This window comes from Telopea speciosissima, chromosome 2 (assembly GCF_018873765.1).
Source record: "Telopea speciosissima isolate NSW1024214 ecotype Mountain lineage chromosome 2, Tspe_v1, whole genome shotgun sequence".
NCBI classification, from domain to species: Eukaryota; Viridiplantae; Streptophyta; class Magnoliopsida; order Proteales; family Proteaceae; genus Telopea; species Telopea speciosissima.
The window spans coordinates 9,863,394-9,886,334 of record NC_057917.1 but is presented as its reverse complement, the minus strand read 5'-3'; the positions used below and the strand labels follow the sequence as shown (position 1 = coordinate 9,886,334).

At 42.2% G+C, this 22,941-nt stretch overlaps 1 protein-coding gene across 2 annotated transcripts; it reads left to right on the top strand.

The window, feature by feature from the left end:
- Nucleotides 1–17,405: 17,405 nt before the first annotated feature.
- Nucleotides 17,406–22,319, top strand: LOC122651534 (serine carboxypeptidase-like 27). Of its 2 annotated transcripts, none has more exons than XM_043844946.1 (9): nt 17,406–17,890; nt 18,002–18,097; nt 18,181–18,273; nt 18,368–18,453; nt 18,534–18,794; nt 19,966–20,087; nt 20,181–20,282; nt 21,668–21,773; nt 21,879–22,319. In XM_043844946.1, the coding sequence occupies exons 1-9, from the start codon at nt 17,536–17,538 to the stop codon at nt 22,026–22,028; spliced, it is 1,371 nt and encodes a 456-aa protein (XP_043700881.1). In that variant the 5' UTR covers nt 17,406–17,535; the 3' UTR covers nt 22,029–22,319. The 2 variants fall into 2 exon arrangements, with proteins under 2 accessions (XP_043700881.1, XP_043700880.1); XM_043844945.1 differs by having other exon boundaries at nt 19,966–20,093; nt 20,187–20,282.
- The last annotated feature ends 622 nt before the right edge of the window (nt 22,320–22,941 follow it).

The window sequence follows — 22,941 nt, the reverse complement described above, 5'->3', positions numbered from 1 at the left end:
CTACGGAGCAAGAAAAGAAGGGAGGAATCGAAAATGCCGGATGACAACCTTAGCCCTCATAAAAACCTAGTTAGCAAACTTTAGTTAGTAAGTTCGGAACGGCAATTGAACGGAACGAACGATAATACGGCGCTTAAACGGATTAGACGGTAATAATACTTTTCAAAAATCCGGCTTCATAAAATGTATACGGTAATAATACGACGTGCGCGTTACACGGATATAATACGGCATAGACGGCAATAATACTTTAAAAAACGGACATATATTCATTATATAACATGCATTCACCACCTAATAAACAAAATAATATCATGATTTTATTAACTAAAATAAACACAATAATATAATATGCTATATAACATCTAAGATTATCATTTAACATACCAAAATATCAATAATTTACAAGAAATGAATGTAGATTGTCCGAAAAATGACGATACGAGCAAGTTGAAAGACGAGAAACAAGAGGAGAGTACAAGACTTAAGTGCCGCTTGTTGAACGGAGATGGCGAGGATGATTGGAGATGGAGGGCGGCTTACTTTTGCCTGCTACGCTGGATGTTCAACGCAAATCGAAAGGGACGAAAGGGAAAGTGAAATCGCTTTCCTAAATTCTAATCTTTTGATAATTTTTTTTATAAAAACGATAATACGTGTTTGCTTAAAAACACGTTTTTTATAAAAATACGGAAAAAATACGAGGATGGGAGTATTATACGCTTAAAAATATGAGAATGCGTATAATACGCCGTATGATACGCGACTTTACTAACTAAGGTTAATAGACGAAGAGATCAATATAAACCAATTATCCAATTATTCTCAAGATTTTTAGGGTTATCTTTTGGGTGTCTACCTTAATTGACCCGTTTTCTTCATCCCTATCTAATGCAACAACAAAAGTCACTGTCATTGACCCAAAATTTTTTAAGAACAAAAAACACCCTATGGATACCTCTTATTGATTCAATTAATAGAGGCAAAAAGCTCAATTCAATGGAGAGGCTATACCTTGGGAAGATCTTTTCCCGGCGGATTTGATATAAGTTGGAAAATTGACATGTGATGAATTCACAATATTTCCTAAGTATTCAATGATCATAATTGTCAAATCATTCTTCTAAGTGACAAAAGTATGTTGATGTACATTCATGTAAGGGCATGTTGACTTATTTTTTTGGGGGATAGTTTTCATTACACAGCCGAGCATGTGAGAGGGTGAGAGTTTCTTGGCATTAAATAGGAGTGGGGGATTTTATGATTTTTCTAACTCCTTGTGAGAGAGAACATGATCGTGCAAGTTTTGCACGGTCGTGTATGAAATCTTTGATTTTTTTTTTAAAAAAAAATTTTAAGAATATTTTAGGCGTCTCCTAGAACTTTTCTTTAGAAAAGGTTGACTCAAACTAATCACACATAAAGTTATTTCGTACTTTAGTATCAAAACAAAAGGGTACGAAAAAAATTTATGGAAAAATAACACCGCCTCATGAAAAAATATCATCTTGTCTCTTAGAATTAAAAGTGATATTTATGACTCTCTTGTAAAATTTCATAACCTAATTCAATCAAATGCCGTCTCATATAAAATTCAAAATTTCTATGCGTGCCAATGTTACTCGGGTAACCACTACGCATGCTTTCGTAGTCTTCGATTTTTTGTGTATTTGACCACTTGGAAATTTATTATTAAGCTGAAACTTTACATGTAAACAAGAGAACTTAATTAGCTTTTTTTTTTGTCCAAAAAACTGAATCCATCTAAACTGCTACATGTAGGGGTGTCAATTCTAAGCCCGCCGATTAAAGCCCAGTCCAGCCCGACACGTTTAATAAGTGGGTGGTCCCGGTGTGGGGTTTTAGTCCATCGGGTGCCTGATCGGACCGATCGATTCCAAACCCGACCTAGCCCGCCCAGTTACAGCCCGATCTAACCCGACCCTTTAATTTTAAGTACTAATTGGTTTTCTTTCTACTATAAGTTACAGATTGCAGATGATATGAGACATCATCCATTGGTTATTAGTGCATTGGCGAAATCGTCCCAACCCAAGACATAATTGACCTCGCCATTAAAGAACAACAAAGGAGAGATGAGGTAGTATATACATCTGAACAGATAAATAAAATCTCAGGTTTTTTTTTTTCTGTTTTCTTTTCAGTAAATTAATCAATAAATAACCAACTTAAGGGTTTTATGGTATTTGGTTTATTAATAATTTGTTGACTCCTTCTCTCAAGTTCGCTCAAACCCCTTGACCTTGGGTTAAAAGGGAAAGCCACGCCTAAAAACTGGCTTTGAGTCTCTCAGCTTAGATTTGGAAAAGAATCTTTATCAAGTCAGTTTTCCCTTACCCAGTTAGTTTGATAGTTTCAATCTTTATATTTTATATTTTTTTTCCTGTCTTGATTTAAAGTATTGTTTAGTAATCAAATTAATCTCTCATTACCATATGACAATTATCATATTTAAAACGAGAAATATACACATAAATCAATTATTGTTTATCATGATTTTAGTTTCATTATATTTTTAAAATTCTTAGCATCCAAACATTTGAGTAGAGAATCTTCAAATACTGGAGTGTATGTGAACGACTCACAGCCGTTCAGATGGAATCCAATCTGTGAGAATATTCTATCTGTACGGCTGTGAGTCATTCACGTACGTGAAGATTCATCGGACTCAACAAACACAACATCAAAAAACCTCCTCACAAAATTATAATTAAGGATAAAAAGTCGCAGCGCGAGTGGGAAAGCAGGATAAACCGTTAAAACTCAACGGTTAAATCTCAACCGGCGATCTTAACTGTTTAAATTTTAACCTGCAACCGGCTCTCCCACATCTTCTTCTCCAGCTATCGACCTGCAACCCAAAACCCCATCTACAAGAAACCTGCAACTCAAAAACCCCAAAACCCATCTACAAGAAACCTACAACTCAAAGACCCAAATTCACGAGGACCGCAACATTACTCTGAATCGAAGAACAAAAAAAGTAAAACAAAATCCAAACAAAGAAAGCAAGACAAGATGTTAACACCTCAGAGCAGAAACATAAAGCAAAAACAGAAAACCAGATCTGCAACCTAGATCTACAGATGGGAAGCAGCGGAGAACAGAAACTTCTTAATTTGTTCATTTGAAATCTGCAACCTAGATCTACACGGGTAATGTTTACACTTTTTTCCTTTGTTTTTTTTTTAAGGTTCTCTCATTTTCTTCTTCGTCTCCCTCGCACACCCAAACCCCCTGCGACGTTGCCCCTCTCCTTCTTCTCTTTGGCAAAGAACAGCCCTCCAGAACCCATATATCAGAGAAAACCCAAATAAAAAACGGAGCAAGTCCATCAAATTTAACATATTTATTCGTTTGAAATCTGCAACCTCGATCTACAGGGGTAATGTTTACCCTTTTTTCCTTCTTTTTTTTTTTTTAGGTTCTCTCATTTTCTTTTTCGTCTCCCTTGCACACCCAAATCCCCTGCAACGTTGCCCCTCTCCTTCTTCTCTTTGGCAAAGAACAGCCCTCCAGAACCCATATATCAGAGAAAACCCAAATAAAAAACGGAGCAAGTCCATCAAATTTAACATTAAATGAAACCCAGAAAATTGAAGATCATCTACTCCTTGCCTCAGTTTGAAGTTCAAACTGATTCAGAGAAAGAAAAGAAGAAATTGATGAAGGAAAATTGAAGATCATCGTTTTGTGTCGCCTGAAGCACTACCCTGCAGCGAAGAAGAATAGGAAAAAGAAGAAACTTGTTTTCACGGTTAGCAGGTTACAAGCTTTTTTTATTCAACGGCTACAATTAAAAGGTCAAAAAATAAATGGCTCAGATTAGACTATTGCGGTTAACATTGAGTTTAAGAAATATACCCTTAGCGCTGCGACTACGCACTCTATAATTAATTACTCCATTTTTGTGGGTTTGGTCAATGGTCTTATGTACTCAAGTCAGCGATTTTCTTTTCTTGGTTGTGTGGTGTGAATCCCATAAATTCTAATGTGAACGCGTTTTTCATTGGTGTGAGATGTTCCTTTTTTTTTCTTTTCTTTTTTTGTTTGTTCTATTCTATGGTCAAAGATTCTTCTATATTCATATCTACTGGCCATGGGTAGGAAGTTTATCCATCAAACGATTAAGGCTTTGGCTTTCTTCCTCCCTCTCTAACCAATCTCATGGAGAATGGACATTGGTAAGACTCTTTAGGACTCTCAGTTCTATTTCCTGCTCAGGGGTATTTCTCAATGAGACCTAGCTAGCTATATCGTTATTGCATCAGGAAATTGTCGGGGCAGTCTTGCGAGTGCCGTCACCTGCAAGAGGACCAAGAAGTCACCAGAGAGAACCGGTGTGGTTCCAACCTAGGGCTCTCCGATGCCAAAGTCAGATCTCCTGAGCAAATAGATGAATAGTGATAATTCCAGATGGGTTGAGGGTGTGAGATACCTCTTCTTTTATAGTGGTCTGTGGCGGAGTGGAGAGTCCCTAGTTGATGTGGAGTCTTCTTCATGGGTGGAGGAGTCCTGAGTAGCAGGGCTCCTTCCTGGTTGGTTGTCTTCCCGTGAGACTTAGTATCCCAGTAGGGTTGTCCTTCTTGGTGGATAGATCCTTCTACGTGGTAGATAAGGTCCCTGATGCTTGAGTCCATCTGGGTTACGTAAGTGGTAGTTGATGGCCCGGAGTCCTCGCGGTGGTGTATATCTTATTGGCGACGTGGTGGTGGTGTCGTTCAGCTTGTACCTGCACCCTATTGAGGTCCCAACACCTCAGTGGAAGAGGCCTGAGAGGGAAAGATGTACAGGTGGTCCTTGGCCCAAGGTGGGTGGTGCCCAGGGTGGCTGGCGCCCCAGGGGATGGCGCCCAAGTGTGGGTGATGGCGCCCAAGGTGTAGCTGGTGTCCTGGTGGATCTCCTGCTGTTAGTGTCCGGGTGGATCTCCTGTTGTTCAGGGACACGTGGCATCTTCTTATAGGTTGGGATGATTTGTGGTTTATCATTTGCCCCCCCACTCTCTTGGAACAATGTGCTCAAGAGAGTTCTCTATACACTTGTATGTTACCCAAGGGGTTGGCGGCAAATAATCTCTCTCAGGGGGTGAGTCTGTAAATTGTTGGGTGAGGGAGAGGTTGTGGGTTCAAACCCCTCCTCTCACATTTTTTTACCTTTTTCTTTTCTTTTTTGTAGAGATATATATTCTTCTTTTTCTCATTCACTTTCCATTTCCTCTTATTTCCTCTCCTTCTCTTGTCTTTTTCCTTCCACTTCTTTGTTTTTTTTTGGCTCTTCTCCCCTACCTTGTTTTTTATCCCTCTCTTTGTGTGCCCCCCAAGTGTGTGCCACATGTCCTCTCTCATGTCCTCCCTTGCCTATTAGCCTTGGGACTTGGTGTCTTATAGCTTGCCTTGAGCTTGCCTTTGTGGTGTCTTCTCTGCTGGAGGTGTGCCTACGGTCTTGTCCCTAGGCTTGTGCTCTGACCACCACCCGTGCTTGGGCCTTGGCATTGGCCTGCTCCGTCTACTCTTGGCCATGGCCACGCTTACGTTGTCGCGCCACGTTTGTTGCCATCGTCATGCCTTCCTTGGTGCATCACGCCCGCCTTAGTGCATCATGCTCGCCTACCTGTCGCGCCCACCTGTTTGTCGCGCCTGACCTGTCTCGCCCGCCTATCGTCGCGCCCGTCTTCTCTCGGTCGTGGTCATCTTCGCGTCGCACCCGGCCACCTTCTCTTGGTCACGCCTGCTTTGGTTGTGTCCCTGTCTTGGCGTTTGGCACCTGCGGTCTGCGGTCCGCATCTGTGTAGTGGTCAGTGCTTGGCCTTGTTTCGATCAGTGCCTTTGCGGCGGTTGGCTCCTGGTAAGAGCCTATACATTTTTTTTTTAGATGACTTTCGCTGATCAGTTCACATGTTGGTGGTTGCAGGTTGACATCCCTCTTCGGGCGTTGGAGATTGTTGCTCTGAGTAAGTAGCTTGATCCTTCCTTCTTTATTCATGTCATCTCCCGACGACTCCGATCCGGCCACTGCCCCGGATGAGTATCCTGGGGAGTCTTTGTCTGTGTCGTCCTCCCCGATGGGTACCGCCTCGTCATTGCCCTCTCCCCCTGCTAGTGATGGGGAGGAGGAGGTTCCTAGAGGCTCCGCCTCTGGTGTCAGTAGGGGTCGCAGGGTTCCCCGGGCCTCGATTGGGGATCCTCGCAGTACGAGACTGCTAGTGTCCTGACCGCCTCGGACTTAGTTTCTATCCATCGCGAGTTTCATATCCCTCCTGAGATCGTTCTTCGTGTCCTCGGTCCTGACGACCGTGCCTACTCCCATCGAGAGGACGAGGTCTGCCTCTACCGCATTTTCTTCACCTACGGTCATTGTCTTCCCGTCTCCCGCTTTGTGGAGTTGGTATTAGAGCATTGGTGCCTTACCCATGGGCAAGTGGCTCTCAACTCTTGGCGGATTATTTTAGGAGTATATGTGTTTTTTGTTCTGGTGAGGCGTGCAACCACTGTTCCCCTGTTTTCGTGCTTCTACGTTCAGAGGAAGGGGGACAGCGGGTGCCACCACTTCGCCTGTCGTGCTCCCCAGGGGGCTCTTGCTGCATATGATCCTATTGTGGGGATTACTGACTCGGTGAAGCGCTAGAGGGATCGCTTCTTCTTTGCCACGGTCCCCCGATGTGCATTGCGGTCTACCTGGGAGGCCATTAATCTCAAGAGGGTGAACTGCCCTCTTGCGTTGAGTGACTCTGAGCTCGACGCCCTCCGACAGTGTCAGGGATGCGACCCGTTCGACTTTCATCAGTTGGATTCTGAGGCCTTCTTGTGCCTCTGAAAGTTGAGTCCTGGTAAGATTTTTCCTTTTTTGCTTGCATCCATGTTTATCTTCTACTTTACTAGTTGCCTGACTTGTGCTGTGGTCTTGATTTGATGTTGTTATGCAGTGAGTATACGGCCGGACCTTAACGTTTACCGGTCCAGTATGCGGAGGAAGGGCCCTTCGGTCGCTCTTCCTGCGAGTGGTTCTGGTTTTGGATTTGCTGGTGTCGACGTTCCCCCAGTCCCTGCCCCTTCTTTTCTTGAGGTCGCTGGGACCAATCGGAAGGGTGGTCCGAATTCTTCCAGTGTGACGAGGTCCAGCATGCATGTCATCCTCCCAAGCTCTTCTGCCCCCGTCGTTGCTGCTTCAGGGTCTCCTGCTCCGCCTCCCACTGTTGCCCCCTGGGGCCTTCTACTTTGCCCCCCTCTACGGGGAAGGGGGTGAGTTCTTCTTCGGTTGGCACGGCTGTCTATCCGGCAGTCCCTTCGTCGCTGGTGCTTTCCTTGGATCTTGAGGAGGGTACGACACTGTTTAGGCATGGTGTGCCACTGGAGCGGTTGGATAAGGGGAGGCTCCCTGCTGAGAGTTCAACCTTGCTGGGGCTTAGTGACGTGTTCCTGGCGCAGACCCTTTATCATGACATGGCCTCTGTAAGTCCTACCTCTTCTTTCCCTTGATCTTTCGTGCTTGTAGCTTTCCCTGTATACTCAATGGCTGTGTTGCTTGCAGGTTCAGCACCGCGCTACGGAGGCGGTACTCCGTCTTGAGAGACGCACTTTCTGGGAGGTTCAGTTATCTCACCGGACGCAGGGTCTGGAGAGGGAGCTCTAGGGGCAAAAGGTGGCTCGGGAGGAGCATGGCTGAGGAGCTCAGGGTGGCATCCGAGGGACTCAGGGTGGTGTCCGAGGAGCTCCGAGTGTCGTCTGCTGCGGCGGTTGAGAGTTCGACCAGAGTCCGTGCCTTGGAGGAGGAGGTTCGTGCGCTGAGGGAGAGTCATGAGGTCGAGCTGTCCGCGACTGGGGAGCGAGCTGTGGCTGAGTTTCGGGAGTCTCGAGCGATGTTAGACTTGTTCCACGAGAGTACCAAGGAGGTATATAAGGGGGGTGTCCAAGATTTGGCGGTTCGCGTCTTGGAGGAGACCCCTGGTTATGATTTCTCGAGATTCTCTGAGTTCGCCTCGGTGCTGTCTGCATTGGTTCGAGTTCCTACTGAGGATGGTTTTGTGGAGTCCGGGGTGAGTGTGGTCTTGCCTGTGGGGAGCGCAGCCTTGCCTGTGGAGAGCGCGGCTCTGCCTGAGGAGAGTGCGGTCCTACTTGAGGAAAGTGTGGCTCATCCCTCTAAGGGTGACATGATGTCTCCTACAGGGTCTGACATGACTCCTCCCGTCGACGCCCCATGATTTTATATGTGTTCTGAACAGTGAACCTTGGGATGCTGAACTTGGTTGTAGTTGTGACCTCGGTCATTTGTAGTTGATGTGTTTTCCTTCTATTTTTCTCGTTGCTACGTAGGACCTTGATGATCTTCGGTCCCTGGCGGTCTGGGGACCTGGGTGGCCTTGTGCCTTATTAGTCATTGGACCTTGGTGGCCTACGGGCCTTGGTGGTCATTAGACCTGGGTGGCCTTGCGCCTTATTGGTCATCCGACCTTGGTGGCCTTGCGCCTTGGTGGTCATCGGACCTTGGTGGCCTACGGGCCTTGGTGGTCATCGGACCTGAGTGGCCTTGCGCTTTGGTAGTCATCGGACCTTGGTGGTCATCGGACCTGGGTGGCCTACGGGCCTTGATGGTCATCAGACCTGGGTGGCCTTGCGTCTTAGTGGTCATCGGACCTTGGTGGCCTACGGGCCTTGGTGGTCATCGGACCTTGGTGACCTACGGGCCTTGGTGGTCATCGGACCTGGGTGGCCTACGGGCCTTGATGGTCATCGGACCTGGGTGGCCTTGCGCCTTGGTGGTCATCGGACTTTGGTGGTAGTCGGCCAACAGGCAGGAGTAGACAAGCGTATCCCAATTTCCAAATATAAATGTCAAATATAAATTTCAAATAACTCTTGAATTCCAAATCTATTGTGTATCATGGTTGACTGCCTACTCTGCTACTGCTACTTGGCTGACTAGCGACTCTACTACTCCTACTTGGTTGACTGGCGACTCTGCTACTACTGCTAGTGTTTCTCTCACTGATAGTACTTCTTCAGGTGTTCTGAGTTCCAAGTGCGCTCTATCTTCTTGCCCCCCTGAGTCTTTAAGCGGTAGGTCCTTGGACGTATCTGCTTGGAGACTATGCAAGGTCCTTCCCAGTTAAGGCCCAAAAGGATTGAAAAAGTGGTACTGCGCTCCCACGGCGTCGTGGGCTCCTTCCCACGGCACCGCAGGGACGTGTACTTGATTTCTATGACGCCATGAAGGGGTGTGACATCAGCCTGCTGACGTCACACATGACGCCGTGAAAAAGTCCCCCACGGCGCCGTGGAGGACTTATCTGGCCAGGGCTGAGGGTCCCCCCTCCCCTATAAATAGGAGGGTCCCCCTCCCTTATTTTTCAAGCTTTTCTCGGGTAAGGAGACCCTCCAGGGCTTGTTTTGCCCCCTTTTCACCCTCTTTCCCCCCATCTTTTCCTCATGAGTATGTGAGTGAGTGGAGTTCTTCGACCTGGGTAGATCCTTCGGTTACCCATCCAAACATAGAGTGATTCTGCTTTTAGGTATTGTTATCCCGTCAGTGTACGGATAACGAAAAACCCCCTTCACAGCCGTTATTCTGTCTGTATACAGATAACGAGAATATCTTATATAGCCGTTACTCTACCCGAAGTCTGAGTGACAAAACTCATCTCGTATAACCTCATTCTGTCCGACAAGAGAGAGACAAGCCGATCGTCCGTTTCCACCTGAGCCGTGGGACATCACATATTTCATCCTCGGTGCGCTTTCTTTTATTTCTTGCATTTCTAGACAGGTATCTATATCTTTCCTTCTTATTATTTTTGGCATAATGTAGACATTTAAAGTAACTCGTTTTAGTGTACATAGTAAATGAATTTTCTTTCTTTGTCATGCTTAGTGCATCATAACTTAGCCTTACATGTTAGTATATGATATATTATTAAGGGAGAATATTCGAAAACTAGCATCTAGTAGAAAGACCGGTTTATCCGGGCGAGGTGGGTGTCTAACACCTTCCCACCCTCGTAACCTGACTACTTACCCTGAATCTCTGACCATACCATATGGAATCACGTAGCCCTTTTCGCTAACCCCGGAGGGGGCTACACCCATTGGGTCCTAGGCCCTAACCCTAGGTGGCGACTCCATTTCTTTATAAAACATGATCCCAATCCCCATGACGATATATCGGAACGATACACCGTTATTCATCGAAGCCAATCCTTGTCGCCAAAAGGCTGAAGAACCCTCGTCCCGAGGACCACGGTACTTACATAGAGAGAGAGGTTTTTATGGATACAGAGAGATTTTGATTAAATAAAATCTCAATTGGCACAAAATTTCCCATAAAATCATATACAATTAAGAAATGCTTTAATAGTTATTGGATTCTCAATCCACAAAAGTGTAGAAGAAATTTCTTTTTATCAACATTTCCTTTTATCTTAATGTGAGATACATCTGCTTTCAACATAATAATATGAGATCTCATCTCACATGAGGATTTTCATCCAATTACACGTGTCAGTCAAACACCATATTCTCAATAAATATTTACCAATATATACACTGCCAAATAGGCGTAACCAATAATATCCAATTATAATAGTTAATTATGCATCAGTTCCTCACTGTATGTAAAACTACTATCAAAACTCCAATGAACTGGAAAATATTATTATAAAAATTTGAGACCGTACCGATAGTAACCCAATAAGAAACCAACCTCTCCATCCCCCCCAAAAAAAAAAAAAAAAAAAAAAAGAAAAATCAGAATTTTCCTATTGATTTCTTTCTTTTTTTTTTAGAGACAGGAGGGGTATTTGACTTTAGGCCGACTAAATCCCCCGTGGGCTTGTACATGACCCCCGCGCCACGCACGAACCGGGAGCTTCTAGGTCCTAGTGAGCCTCAGGTGGGTGGCCCCAAGAAATTATGCAGCGGCGAAGATTTGATCACGAAACCTCGTTTCCTGAGGCAGAGTCTCATGTGTAAGGATAAAAATCCTCTGCAGTACCGCCGGGTGTGTGGTGCACATCCTGCGGCACATCAGAGGCCATGTGTGCCACGGTGCACATCCTGCGGCACAGCAGAGGATCTTGGTCCTACTCTATTAGACTGAATCTGATAATAGACCGTTTACATATCGAAAACAAGATCAATAAGAAATCAGATCAAACAGGACCTAAACCAAAATGGAAACTTCCTTTTAACGGTTTGATTTTGAATTGGCCTAATAACAGAAAGAAATCAATTCAACCCCAACCAAAACCGGAATGAACCTACCGATTGACCCCCTCAGCTTCAAAGTCTTCAACCATGGTGGTCCACATGAAATCTGACATGTAAAAATCAGTGGGACCCACCATGAATTGCATGCATGGCGCACTCATACGCGTGTACAATACACAGGTTTTTTAAGTACGTACCCTACGGGCAATTCTGGGCCATGGAGCGAGGAGCACAAATTGCCACGAATTCAGATCCCTTACGGCGCGCTGCCCGTAGCGGCCTGAGTGGCGCAGATTGAGACGCACACGCAATGATCATCTTACCCCTGCCTAAATGTCTTGCCCAAACGGAGGTAAGACAGTCATTGGGCACGTGGCCCAGTCTGTGCCGTGCAAGCCGCTACAGGCAACGTGCCATAGAAGATCTGTATTCAACCGCCACACACCACACAAAAGAGAGAAAGAGAAGTGCGGGAGTGAGCGACAGTGGGGGCCCAACAATAGATCCTATGATTATTGACTGTTGGGGCACTTTGGACTGGGCCTATTCCTATCTGGGTCCAATTCTCTCTCTCTCTCTCTCTGCAATTTAGAGACGACGAGGAGTGGGCCCAACCCACAGAGAGACAAAGATTCAGCCCAATAGGCCTTTGCCAAGTGTTTCAGTAAAAAGATTAAACATAAACTTTGATTAAAAAAAAAAATAGTGGCTTACTCCAAGGGTCAGCTCAGTTGGCAAAAGACCAGCTTGTCAAATAAGAAGTCATGAGTTCAAACCCACCTTGGGCCCCTATCCCCATCCCCTATGTAGTCAAGGACCTCAAAGAATACCAGCCAAACCACATGGGTGACCATGCCCATAACACCTTACATAAGCTCTGCCCTATCCAAAAAAGATTCCATTATCTTACTAACGAATGGTGTTGATTTGATCAATTTTAATTGTAACATATAATTAGCCTCTATAATTAAAAAAATAGTTTTCCTTCACTACACAATGCAGGAAAATCCACCATCCAAGGGTTCTAAAACATCCCCTTATTCGAACATTACTCCCTTAGGTTGCAAGATACCCTATATTTATAAGTACCAATCGAAAGCATCGATCAAGGAAGAATCCCTTGACCATGGCTGAAGGAAAACTTGATCTTTATAATTATAAGTAGATCCCCTTGAAATCTTGGGGATAACTAGTGTCACTAAATGATTGAAAGTGATCAACAAAATTCTTGATCAATTAGATGTTAATTTTGATTTTTAGAATTCATTAAGAAACCAAATTGATCAAATTCTTATAAAATTGGAAGAGACTGAAATCGACCATTTGATGAAATTCTTATAAAATTGATCGAGTTTATTATTATTATTATTATTGTTGTTGTTGTTGTTGTTGTTATTATTTTTTTTTGCACTTTTGTCTTTTTATTTATGAAAATGAGAACAGATCAGACCAGTAATAGATCGATAAAAGACCATTAAAAGAAACCGATAACAAACCAAAACCGATCATATTGATAGCTGATGAGTCCAGAACAACGAGCCGAGGCTGAGCCCCTAGGCCGGGAGAGGACCGATCTTCGAAGGGTAGGGGGACGTTTGATCTCGACCACCATCCCCACCTGTCATGGAGGATCGTGTATACGATAATACGAGGTTCGGTAAGGTTGTGCCGGTCTTTTATAAGTACTCGGTCAAGTACGACCTATCTCGATAAGGACAGTTCGGGTCAAGCCGACCACTCCAAAATCCACAACCAAACACCCTCCACAGAGAAGAATAACGGTCCCATGATCTACGCACTACTATCCTATCTATACAGGCTGAAATTAACAGAACTTATCCACAAGATCGATAAGTTCGCCATCACCCCCAAAATCGCACGTGGAACTCCAGCCTCGCCAAAAGTCCCTCCTTGGACAGAGTTCTTACCTAAACAAGACATTCCTTTCCGCCACCGCTTCACTTAGTAGCAACTATAAATATGAGGTGATATCCCTCCACTCCATTCATTCACTTTCTGAATCATTATCTGTTGCTAAGGGAGCTAATTTAAGCATCGGAGTGTTCGAGACCGACATGGCTCGGTCACTTTAGTGCTAATCCTTCTTTTGCAGGTTTCTAAGACCAGCTCGCCCAGTTCTTGACGCAACAATAGCTATCGGGTTTGGTTAGGTTTTATTGACCAAGCAGCTTTGCAATCGATTTTCGTCTGAGGCGATATATGCAGAAAATCTTTCTAAAGAAAACCTACTAAAATCAGACCAAAGATTCAAAAAATGGTAATCGAGAACTAAAATCTGTCCAAAAATCAATAGGATAGATCCTCAGATTTGAAAATTCAACAACTCTAGGATTTTGGACCAAGAATAGACGGGTCAGGATTGTCTCTAAGGAGGCTAGCACCCAAGGTACCGCCAAGGGGCATCCAGCAGTTGAATTATGCTACACACATCTTGATGCACGTCTAAAAATATGTACGGCACAACCCAACGGTTGGCAGCACCCTGAGCGTGTTGGGCTCGACTCCCTGAAGACGAGCTAAATAAAGACTGCGGGAATCGAAATTTCAATCCAAATCAATCGATTTGATTGATCTGATTCCAATTTTTTAAATAGTGAATCGGACCAAATGGAGAGTTTGACACTCCTCAGAGTTGCAGAAATACAAAAAGGCTTGCCCCACCTATATTGGGCGACAATTCAGTTTATAAGAATTGGGATTTCCTGCTCTTATCTCATTCATTGCTTTTTGTCCTTCGAATTTGAAACAAAGTTTGTCAAAGCGGAGTTGTTTTAGAGCTTTTTTTTGCTCTCTGTTTCCTTTCCATATCAGTAATTAAAATTAAAGATGAACAAATTAAGAGAATTCACAGCCTTAACAGATTAACTTTGTCGACCCACTTCCCTTCACAGCCTAAACCAAATAAATTGTTGAAGTAAATAAGCAAGCAATGTTAATTGTTACTTTATACTTTATTACTTAGACTATTTTAAATATATCCTCACCCTCCCATTTTTGTCTTAATCTTTAAGATACAAACTAAGGATTTGTTTAACCGTTACCTATTTTATATATATATAAAGTGAACAACTCATATCAATCATGTTCTCTCCTTCTCCTCCTCCTCCTCCTTCCTTAGGAAGAAGAGGAAGGGGAGTTTCTTGGTTTTTGTGCAAGCTGATGAAAATCACACGCATGAATTGAACATGTCCTTAAAAAACTCATTAAAGCTGATGCCCATGTTGACTCATAACTATCTTCTTGTTATTAGATAAAGAATGCTAACTGGTCGCTGGCGCAGCATGTATCTGAACCTAGATACAATTGCATCCCTTGAAAAGACGAAAAGGACTAGGGGTTTGCCGATCATTTTGCACAACTGTATTTGTGTTTGAGCGTAGGTACACATCACGCCCAGCGACCGGTTAACTTTCCTTTTTCATTTATAAATAGACTAGTAATATTTTGTAGGGCAAAAGAACTTTGTCTAGGAGTGTGGCCTATACCAGTGGTCCCATGTGTCTATCTTTCTCTTCCTTTATGAAAAGACATTCTTGTCTCTTGTTTGAGGTACGAGAGATATAGACACAGGGACATTGAGGTAGGCTACATTCTCAAACAGAGAACCAATTCCCTATGTTTATAGGAAGAATGTTTATAATAGATTATAGGGAGAAGGTTTTTTGTGCTGGGGGCGTAGGTTGGGCCTAGACACATGGAGGTGGGTAAAATGACCACCCTGCCCCCCTGAATGACATGCCCATGTGTCTAGGCATAGGTTGTGCTGCGGCACAGAGAACATCATCCCTAGATTATATAGATTATAAGCATTCATTCCACTTAAACATCTTCTTATGAGAAAAGATTCTCTGAGCCGCAATGGGACGGAATGATAGCACACACTCTCTCTCTCTCTCTCAAATGAATTGACCACATTGCCCTCTTATGCGCAAAACCATTTCGTCCCACCTTATGCGTGTTCCTCTATGCCACATGCTCAGCAAACCTTCTCCCAATATTTTTTCTATGGGAGGAGCTTGATCCCTGTGCACGGGGTCAATGAGAGTGAATGCAAAAGCATCTTGGGGGTGGGGTGGTCTTTCTCCCCCCCACTGTGACTCGGTGTAACGGTACACTCCCCTACAAAGAACTTTTCTCATTTTTTTTTTTTTATATAAAAAAATATGTTGATTATGACTTTTACATATGTGAGGGTAACATATGACATGCATTGAAATCGTAGAAATAAAAAAATTTCTCTCTCTCACTCAATGGAAAATTTGTTCAAAAAAATATATATATAAACTTATAAAGATGAAATTGAGTTACTTTTTTTTTCTTAAAAAACGAGTTACGACTTAAAACATAAGCAAAGGGGTTATTCATTGATCATTATTCAACATTTGTTTACATTCTATGTATTCTATGTATTATATATATATAATTTTACTTTAGGCTCTATCGATGCAGTATACTTGCTCAAATGAAAATGTCATTGGAACTGTGGACCACACAATTTGATTTCATCGCATGTAATATGAAGTTTTCTTAATGAAAGAATAGATATCATGCGGTGCAATGCAATTGGAGTGATCCAATAGATAGCTACACTGGTGTCCTCTCAGTGTTAGACTGTTAGGACCAAATGGGAGTTGTGGGGAGGGGAGCTTTGTAACTACCATGACATGTATATGTATGTAACATATAAGTGGTTCTCTGAGCCTACAACATTTCCTACATCTTTTCATAATGAAAATTTATATATATTTTTTTTTCAAGAAAAAATAATAAAAAAATACTCTTATGTGAGAGGGCATAGAAAACACCTTAGACTCGAAAACACTTTTCCAAACATTTAAAATGTAAATATTAAGAAGTCTATGAAAAAGATATCTATTGCACATAAATGTGTAGTTGGAGCGAGAAAGGAATGTCTAATAACTAGTACAATAACTACTTGTGTATAGGTCTTTATATTTTCGTAATGGAAATATGTTTTCTATGCTGGCAGCGCAGGCTATGCCCAGACAAATGACCACCCCGCCCCCCTAAATGGCAGAAATACCACCTCCATGTGTCTGGGAGCAGCCTGATTTGTGACACAGAGAACATCAACCCTTTCATAACTTATGTTGTTTTATCCATTAACAAAATATGGGAAAGAGATTGTTACTTGGTCGTGTAGCCCCTACACTAGCGAGGAAGCCAATGAGAGTACGTGCAGAGTCATCAACATGGATGAGATTTTTATTTTTATTTTAAAGGAGCGGGAATTTCACATACTCCTATGTCTAAACACAGGAGCCACATGACCAAGCATCGTTGAGGAGATTCCAGTGTAAATCTCCTTAGAAATAATTAAGTATTGGGCAAGATATTGGAATGCGGGGGCCAATGAGAGTGTGCAGGATGAGAGACCAACTCTCATTCATAAAAAGATTCTGATTAGACCATTCTGAGGTAAAGTCAAGTTTGTTAAAAGATTCCTTTATTTATAAAAAATAAAAATGTGGGAGGGGTTTTCTAAATAGAAAAGAGTCCAAAGAAGTAAAATTTTGACCAGAACCAACGGCATTTGGCATTTTACAGAGGAAAGAAAGAAATAAGAAAGGATGAAAATTGGTGAGTTATGAGAGAATATATTCGAGATTAGGAGAAGGTGGGTAAGTGAGTTAGCTTAAAAGTAACAGTTGCAGGAAGTTCCAAATTTCCGCAGCCAAAGCTGGACATAAATACACGTTTTTGCTTGCCAATTCCAGTTTCCTTCGTCATTCTTTTTACCTCTATAACGCAATTAATGGCAAAACCCATGTGCTTCCCCTTCCTTTACCTGCTCCTCTTCCGCTCATACCAATCGTCTTCGTTTCTTCTTCTCTTATAAAATTATATCAATAATCATTACTACAAGTCTACAACTAAGAGAGGAATTAGGAAAAAAGAGTAGAAGAAAAATCGAGGAAAACCCAATCAAATATAAGAACACAAATGGCGTGCAAGTCTCCATCACAGCTCATCACACCTCGACCTATCATATTCTTATTCAGATTGTTATTAAATGACAAATATTTCCTTACTAAATGTCAACAACTTCCACGCCCCCACTCCATTTCATCTTCCAATCGCAATTTTTCTCTCTCTGTCTCTCTGCTCCGAATTCGTTCCTCCTTAAGACTCGGTTGCTGCAGCAGAGCAGAGCAGAAACAGTCCAATAGCAACCGTTTCGGTTCTATAATTTGTTTGTTTAGGAACCCAGACGCATTTTGGGATCTGGGTTTCTGAGTTTCTTTGATTATAATTCTTTGTCTTTGGATTGATTATGGGTTCCTTTCGTCTCCCTGTTCTGGGTCTTGTGTCTCTGCTACTGTGCTCTGCTGCTTGCTATTCTTTAGAGGAAGACCGAATAATTGAGTTACCAGGGCAACCACCCAATGTTGAGTTCTCTCAGTACTCAGGATACGTTACAGTTGATGAAAAAGCCGGCAGGGCTTTGTTCTACTGGTTGGTAGAGGCCCCGGCGAGTCGTCTTTCTGAATCGAGACCTCTCGTTCTGTGGCTCAATGGAGGGCCTGGGTGTTCTTCTGTGGCTTATGGATTTGCAGAAGAGATCGGACCTTTCCGTATTCATCCAGACGGGAAGACCCTTTTCTCCAATCCTTCCGCTTGGAACAGTCGTGCGTCTCACATTCTCTTTTTGTGAATTTTTTTTTATAAAGATTCCTTTTTTTTTTCCCCCCATGACGAATGACGATTTTGTTCTGTTTGATCTCATATGCTTTGACCAGTGGCGAATTTGCTTTTCTTGGAATCTCCCGCTGGTGTGGGTTTCTCGTATTCGAATACTACTTCAGATCTATATACTGTCGGTGACAATAGAACAGGTACCTTTTTTTTTCTACAATTTAATATTTCTGCAACTTTTTCATTTCAAAATATGAATCTCTCTGTTCTTGTCAATTTGTAGCTGAAGATGCATATACTTTCCTAGTCGATTGGTTCGAAAGATTTCCCCAATACAAGTATAGAGATTTCTACATTGCTGGAGAAAGTTATGCAGGTGTGGAGATTGCTTCAATCTCTCCCTTCCCCCACTACCCCCTTCTGTTCCATTAAACAGAGTTTGACTATACTTCACTGTTCTATAATTTCAGGTCACTATGTTCCTCAATTGTCTCAAATTGTTTACGAGAAAAACAAGGGAATCAAGAATCCTGTTATTAATTTCAAGGGGTTCTTGGTAAGACAAGAAGAGAATTATACATGAAATCTACTGGGTTTCCAATGCTTAATTTGTTGATTAAGTTTCTTTCTTGTCAGGTAGGAAATGCAGTTACAGATGATTATCATGACTTTGTCGGAACTTTCGAATATTGGTGGAGTCATGGCTTAATTTCTGATGCTACTTATAGAACTTTGAGAGTTTCGTGTGATTTTGGATCTTCTACGCACCCATCTGATGCATGCACGAAGATTCTAAATGTTGCAGCGTCAGAACAAGGAAATATTGATCCTTACAGTATATACACACGTACTTGCAATGAAACTGGATCTCTCAGGCGGAATTTAAGAGGCCATTATGTAAGTTTTCAGACTTATTAATGGAGTTTTTCATCTGGAGCGTACTGTAATTCCTGCTTGAAGATTATGAAATTCTAGACCTCACCAACTTACATTTCACCAATCTTCTCTGCTATCGTCTTATCTTCTACTCTGTTTTTCCTCTGAAATCGTCCTGCTATGATACTGTGCATTTAAGCTTCTCAGTGTGTAGAAACCTTCCCGTCTTGACCCATCACCTTTGAGTGGTCTGCTGTGGCCTGTTTATGGACAAGAACAACTGTAAGTACCAAAGTTTAGAGTCGGAATCATCCCATCTCCTTCCAAAATCTCCAATCCTGCCTGATTCCAATTCAATCCTGATCTAAATCAGCCGTTGTCAATCCGGATCCCGATTCTGGGTTTTTTTAATCCTTGATCAGTGCCCCTTGTGCCCTCATTATGTTTTCAGGTTTAAAGTCGCCAATGTTACTCAAGAGGCTCTCTGTGACCCACATCCTCCTTTTTGAGACTTGAGACCTCCTTCAGAACCTCACATTTTGCAATGAGGCTGTCTGCTACCTTTTACTCACTTTACTGTAACCAAATTCTTTCCTGGCCCCATCAGTAGCATGCCTCTTGAGTGCAAGGTTCAAGTAAGCCGAATCAGCCATGGGATCAGCCTCAACCGAAGTCTGATTCAGCCGTAATCGACTTGAACCCTAGAAATCCAGTATAAATCAGCTGATTTGCTTGATCTGATTCTGATTTTTAAAACTGTGCTTGAGTGAGTTCCATATGATTGGGAGAAGAGGGTTGGGGGGGGGGGGGGGAGGAAATAAAAGAAATTCAAGTCTGTGGTGGTTGAACCATGGACTTTAATCTGCTGCTGTAACTGCAGCGCTGCAGGTGCCATGTGTGTCATGTGGGGCCTGCTGTGCACACATGGCACTTGCAGCGACGCACGATGAGTACAGCAGCGGATAAAAATCCTTGAACCATAGAAAAACCAAGTCAGTTTTTCTTTCAGAAACTGTCTAGTGCAATGATTATTTACTAGGTACAGGTGGCCAATTGTCTAAATGGTTCTCTACACCCTTGAGGCTAAGGGAGAGAGGGTTGCTAAGCATTTCATGTTTCAGTCTCATCTAATTAAAAATCTACAAGTTGTTGATTGGTTTTTTAGTTGCACTAACTGTTTCATTCAAACCAGCCATGGATGCCCAGAGCATATGATCCCTGCACTGAAAGGTATTCTACGATGTACTTTAATCGCCCAGAAGTGCAAAAGGCAATCCATGCCAATGTAACTGGCATTCCTTATCGTTGGGATACCTGTAGGTATGGTTACTAATTATGAACATTGAGGGAAGTACTGTGAAGATTCTCACTTTTCTTTGGTTGGGTAGTTGATCAAGTTCCTCTCTTATGCAGTAATATTGTTGGGAATTACTGGGCTGATGCCCCCCTATCTATGCTTCCTATCTATCGAGAGCTTATAGCAGCTGGTCTCAAGATTTGGGTGTATAGGTAAATTCTTTGCCTTCTCTTCAATATTTCTCTCTCCAAACCAAATCTTCAGTTTGTACATATATAAATTAATGCGTTCTTTGCACAAACTCCTTTTCATTAGTGGTTCTTGTGAATTCGTATGACATATAGTGGAAGGGTTCCTAATTAGCATGAAGGTGCATAAATACTGCAAAAGAAAAAAAAAAATGCATTAGTCGTAGAAGAGAGCTCATAATACACAAGTGAGCTTATCACACCCTTCATCTCAGAAACAAAGTGGTAGAAAACCACAATTTTTGTTCTTCACCATATATTATCCGCTTTTCATCTCAGAAACAAAGTGGTGGAAAACCACATTTTTTGTTCTTCACCATATATTATCCTCTTTCTTCTTTCAAGTTTCCCTTTGGTTTTATTATTTTTTTTAAGATTCTCTGTGTAATTATTGCCAGGTTATCAATCTGAGTTTTTTGACTTACTCTATCAAGTTAAAAAAAAATAAGGAAAAGAAAATTCTGGCTTCTCTGGATAATTGAGACTCAAAATTGATATTACTCAAAAATTGAATGACTCCAATTATCTGCCCTTGATTCAGCATTGTTGAATCTCGGAGTGGAATGCCTGTTGGATGTTCAAAACTCAGGAACACATACCAAACTAGCCCCCAATTCTCAGAAGATTCTTGGTCAGACAGGCAACTGGGAAATCCTTAAACATTACATTGCAAGATGAAACATTGAATCTATTTGACTTTGGGTGCCTTCGATACCTTTTCCAAATTATTTCCATTGATGAAAATATAGGCATATATATAGTGAGAGTTAGTGATTGGTGTGCTTATATCTAGCTGTATGTAATAAACAAAATTCCATTTTTTGACAAGTAGTTATGAGATTTTGGTTTTCTATGGCTGACAGTGGAATAAAATTTTCCACATAGGGTTTATATGCTTGTGAATGGTGGTCTTTTTTTTCTTTTCATGGTAAAATGGTGGGAGAAAAGACAAATATTAAAGCAATCTAGGAATTTCGGAAATTAATATATCTTACATAGTTGAGACATGTTTATAAGCTAATGTATTGTATCAATTATGTAAGCTAGAGTGCCAGACCATAAGGTTAGCTTGAAGCCTCTGTGTGGTATTGGTACTGTTTTCCAAGGACATTCTTGTACATTTAGGTATCAAAGAGAAGAATATTCAACAATTAGGGATCTGTTGAGTAATGTTAAGATATACTGTGAAATCCTTGGTAATTATACCAATTGGTGTCAAATTCTTGTTCTTTAGATAGTGCTTACTGTGTTGTATTGCTGCTAATGATAAAGACAAGTCACCAGCCATGATGTTAGATTGTTTATGCCTCCTTAGCTGATCATACCCAATAATTGAACTCTTTGTCCAGTGGAGACACTGATTCTGTGGTGCCTGTCACTGCAACTCGATACTCAATTGATGCTCTCAAGCTACCAACCATCATGAACTGGTATCCCTGGTATGACAATGGAAAGGTTAGTACCATGAGAATGTAATTTTGTTCTCCATTCCTAGCAGATGTTAATTCCATGTGCATCTTCTCACAGTCTTTCTTTTCTTTCTTCTTTTTTGTGATATAGGTTGGTGGGTGGAGCCAGGTATACAAAGGTCTGACATTTGTAACAGTAAGGGGTGCAGGGCATGAGGTTCCTCTTCATCGCCCCCGACAAGCTTTAATATTATTCAAATATTTCTTAGATAGTAAGCCGATGCCTAGCTCAAGCAATTAGTCCAATACATCTGATCCTGAGGAATGAGAAAGATTTGATAGAACCTCACCAAGTAGGATAAAAAAGGAAAGAAAAAGATATATGATCTTTACATACCAATTCATGCTCATGCTGGGGCTCTGGTCTTACAAGGATTATGAGTCTCATCAACTACCATTGTCTTTTATGGCTTCCTTTTGTATTTATTGATTTTTAACATTTTAGGTCTATTCATCATGCTGCATGGATTCATGCAAGTGTTTTGGCAATGTACCAAAAACTGGGAACCAACTATATATGAATTTTTCAAGATTTTGGGTGGCATCATTACGAACTAGTTGTGTGTGTTTGGTTGCAGAAGCGTGTTGGTCTGTTATGTGCCTAGTGGGGCCTACTTTAGTGTACCGGCGCTAGATTGGGTCAACCTAGCATGGGATAGGTTAAAGGGTTTGATTTAACCTGTTTCATCAGTTCTGGAGCTTTTGGCGTATCGATCAAGTATCTAACATTATCTGATAAGCATATAATATAGGCAAAGGACGCACATGTTTCCTGAAAACCATTAGGCAAGATGAGTTTGAGGGTTAGTTATGCTGGGATCATGACTATGCAAGGAAGAAATCTGATGCGGCCTAGTTATGCTGGGATCATGACTATGCATGTTGGAGCCACCCCCCCTGAAAAAAAAAACCCTCCTTCGTCAAGGTTTCCACTGCCTAAAATATGAGACAAAATGTTGAAGTCACAAATCCTATCTTCTAACAATCTAATCCTTCAATTTGTGGAACTTGATAAATCTTTTGTGGCATCACAGGCTGGAATAATGGCTTGTGTGTCTTGGACAGCGGCCTCAGACATGAGAACAAAATTTTCGGTTGGACCTGCTCTAATGGTAATGCACCAAGTACTCAAAGTTTCTATGCATATCAATGCG

Coding starts and splice junctions, on each gene's coding strand:
- LOC122651534 (XM_043844946.1), top strand. CDS start 17,536: ATGGGTTCCTTTCGTCTCCCTGTTCTGGGTCTTGTGTCTCTGCTACTG. Junction 18,098..18,180: donor TGTCGGTGACAATAGAACAG/GTACCTTTTTTT, acceptor GTCAATTTGTAG/CTGAAGATGCATATACTTTC. Junction 20,283..21,667: donor CTCAAGATTTGGGTGTATAG/GTAAATTCTTTG, acceptor CTCTTTGTCCAG/TGGAGACACTGATTCTGTGG.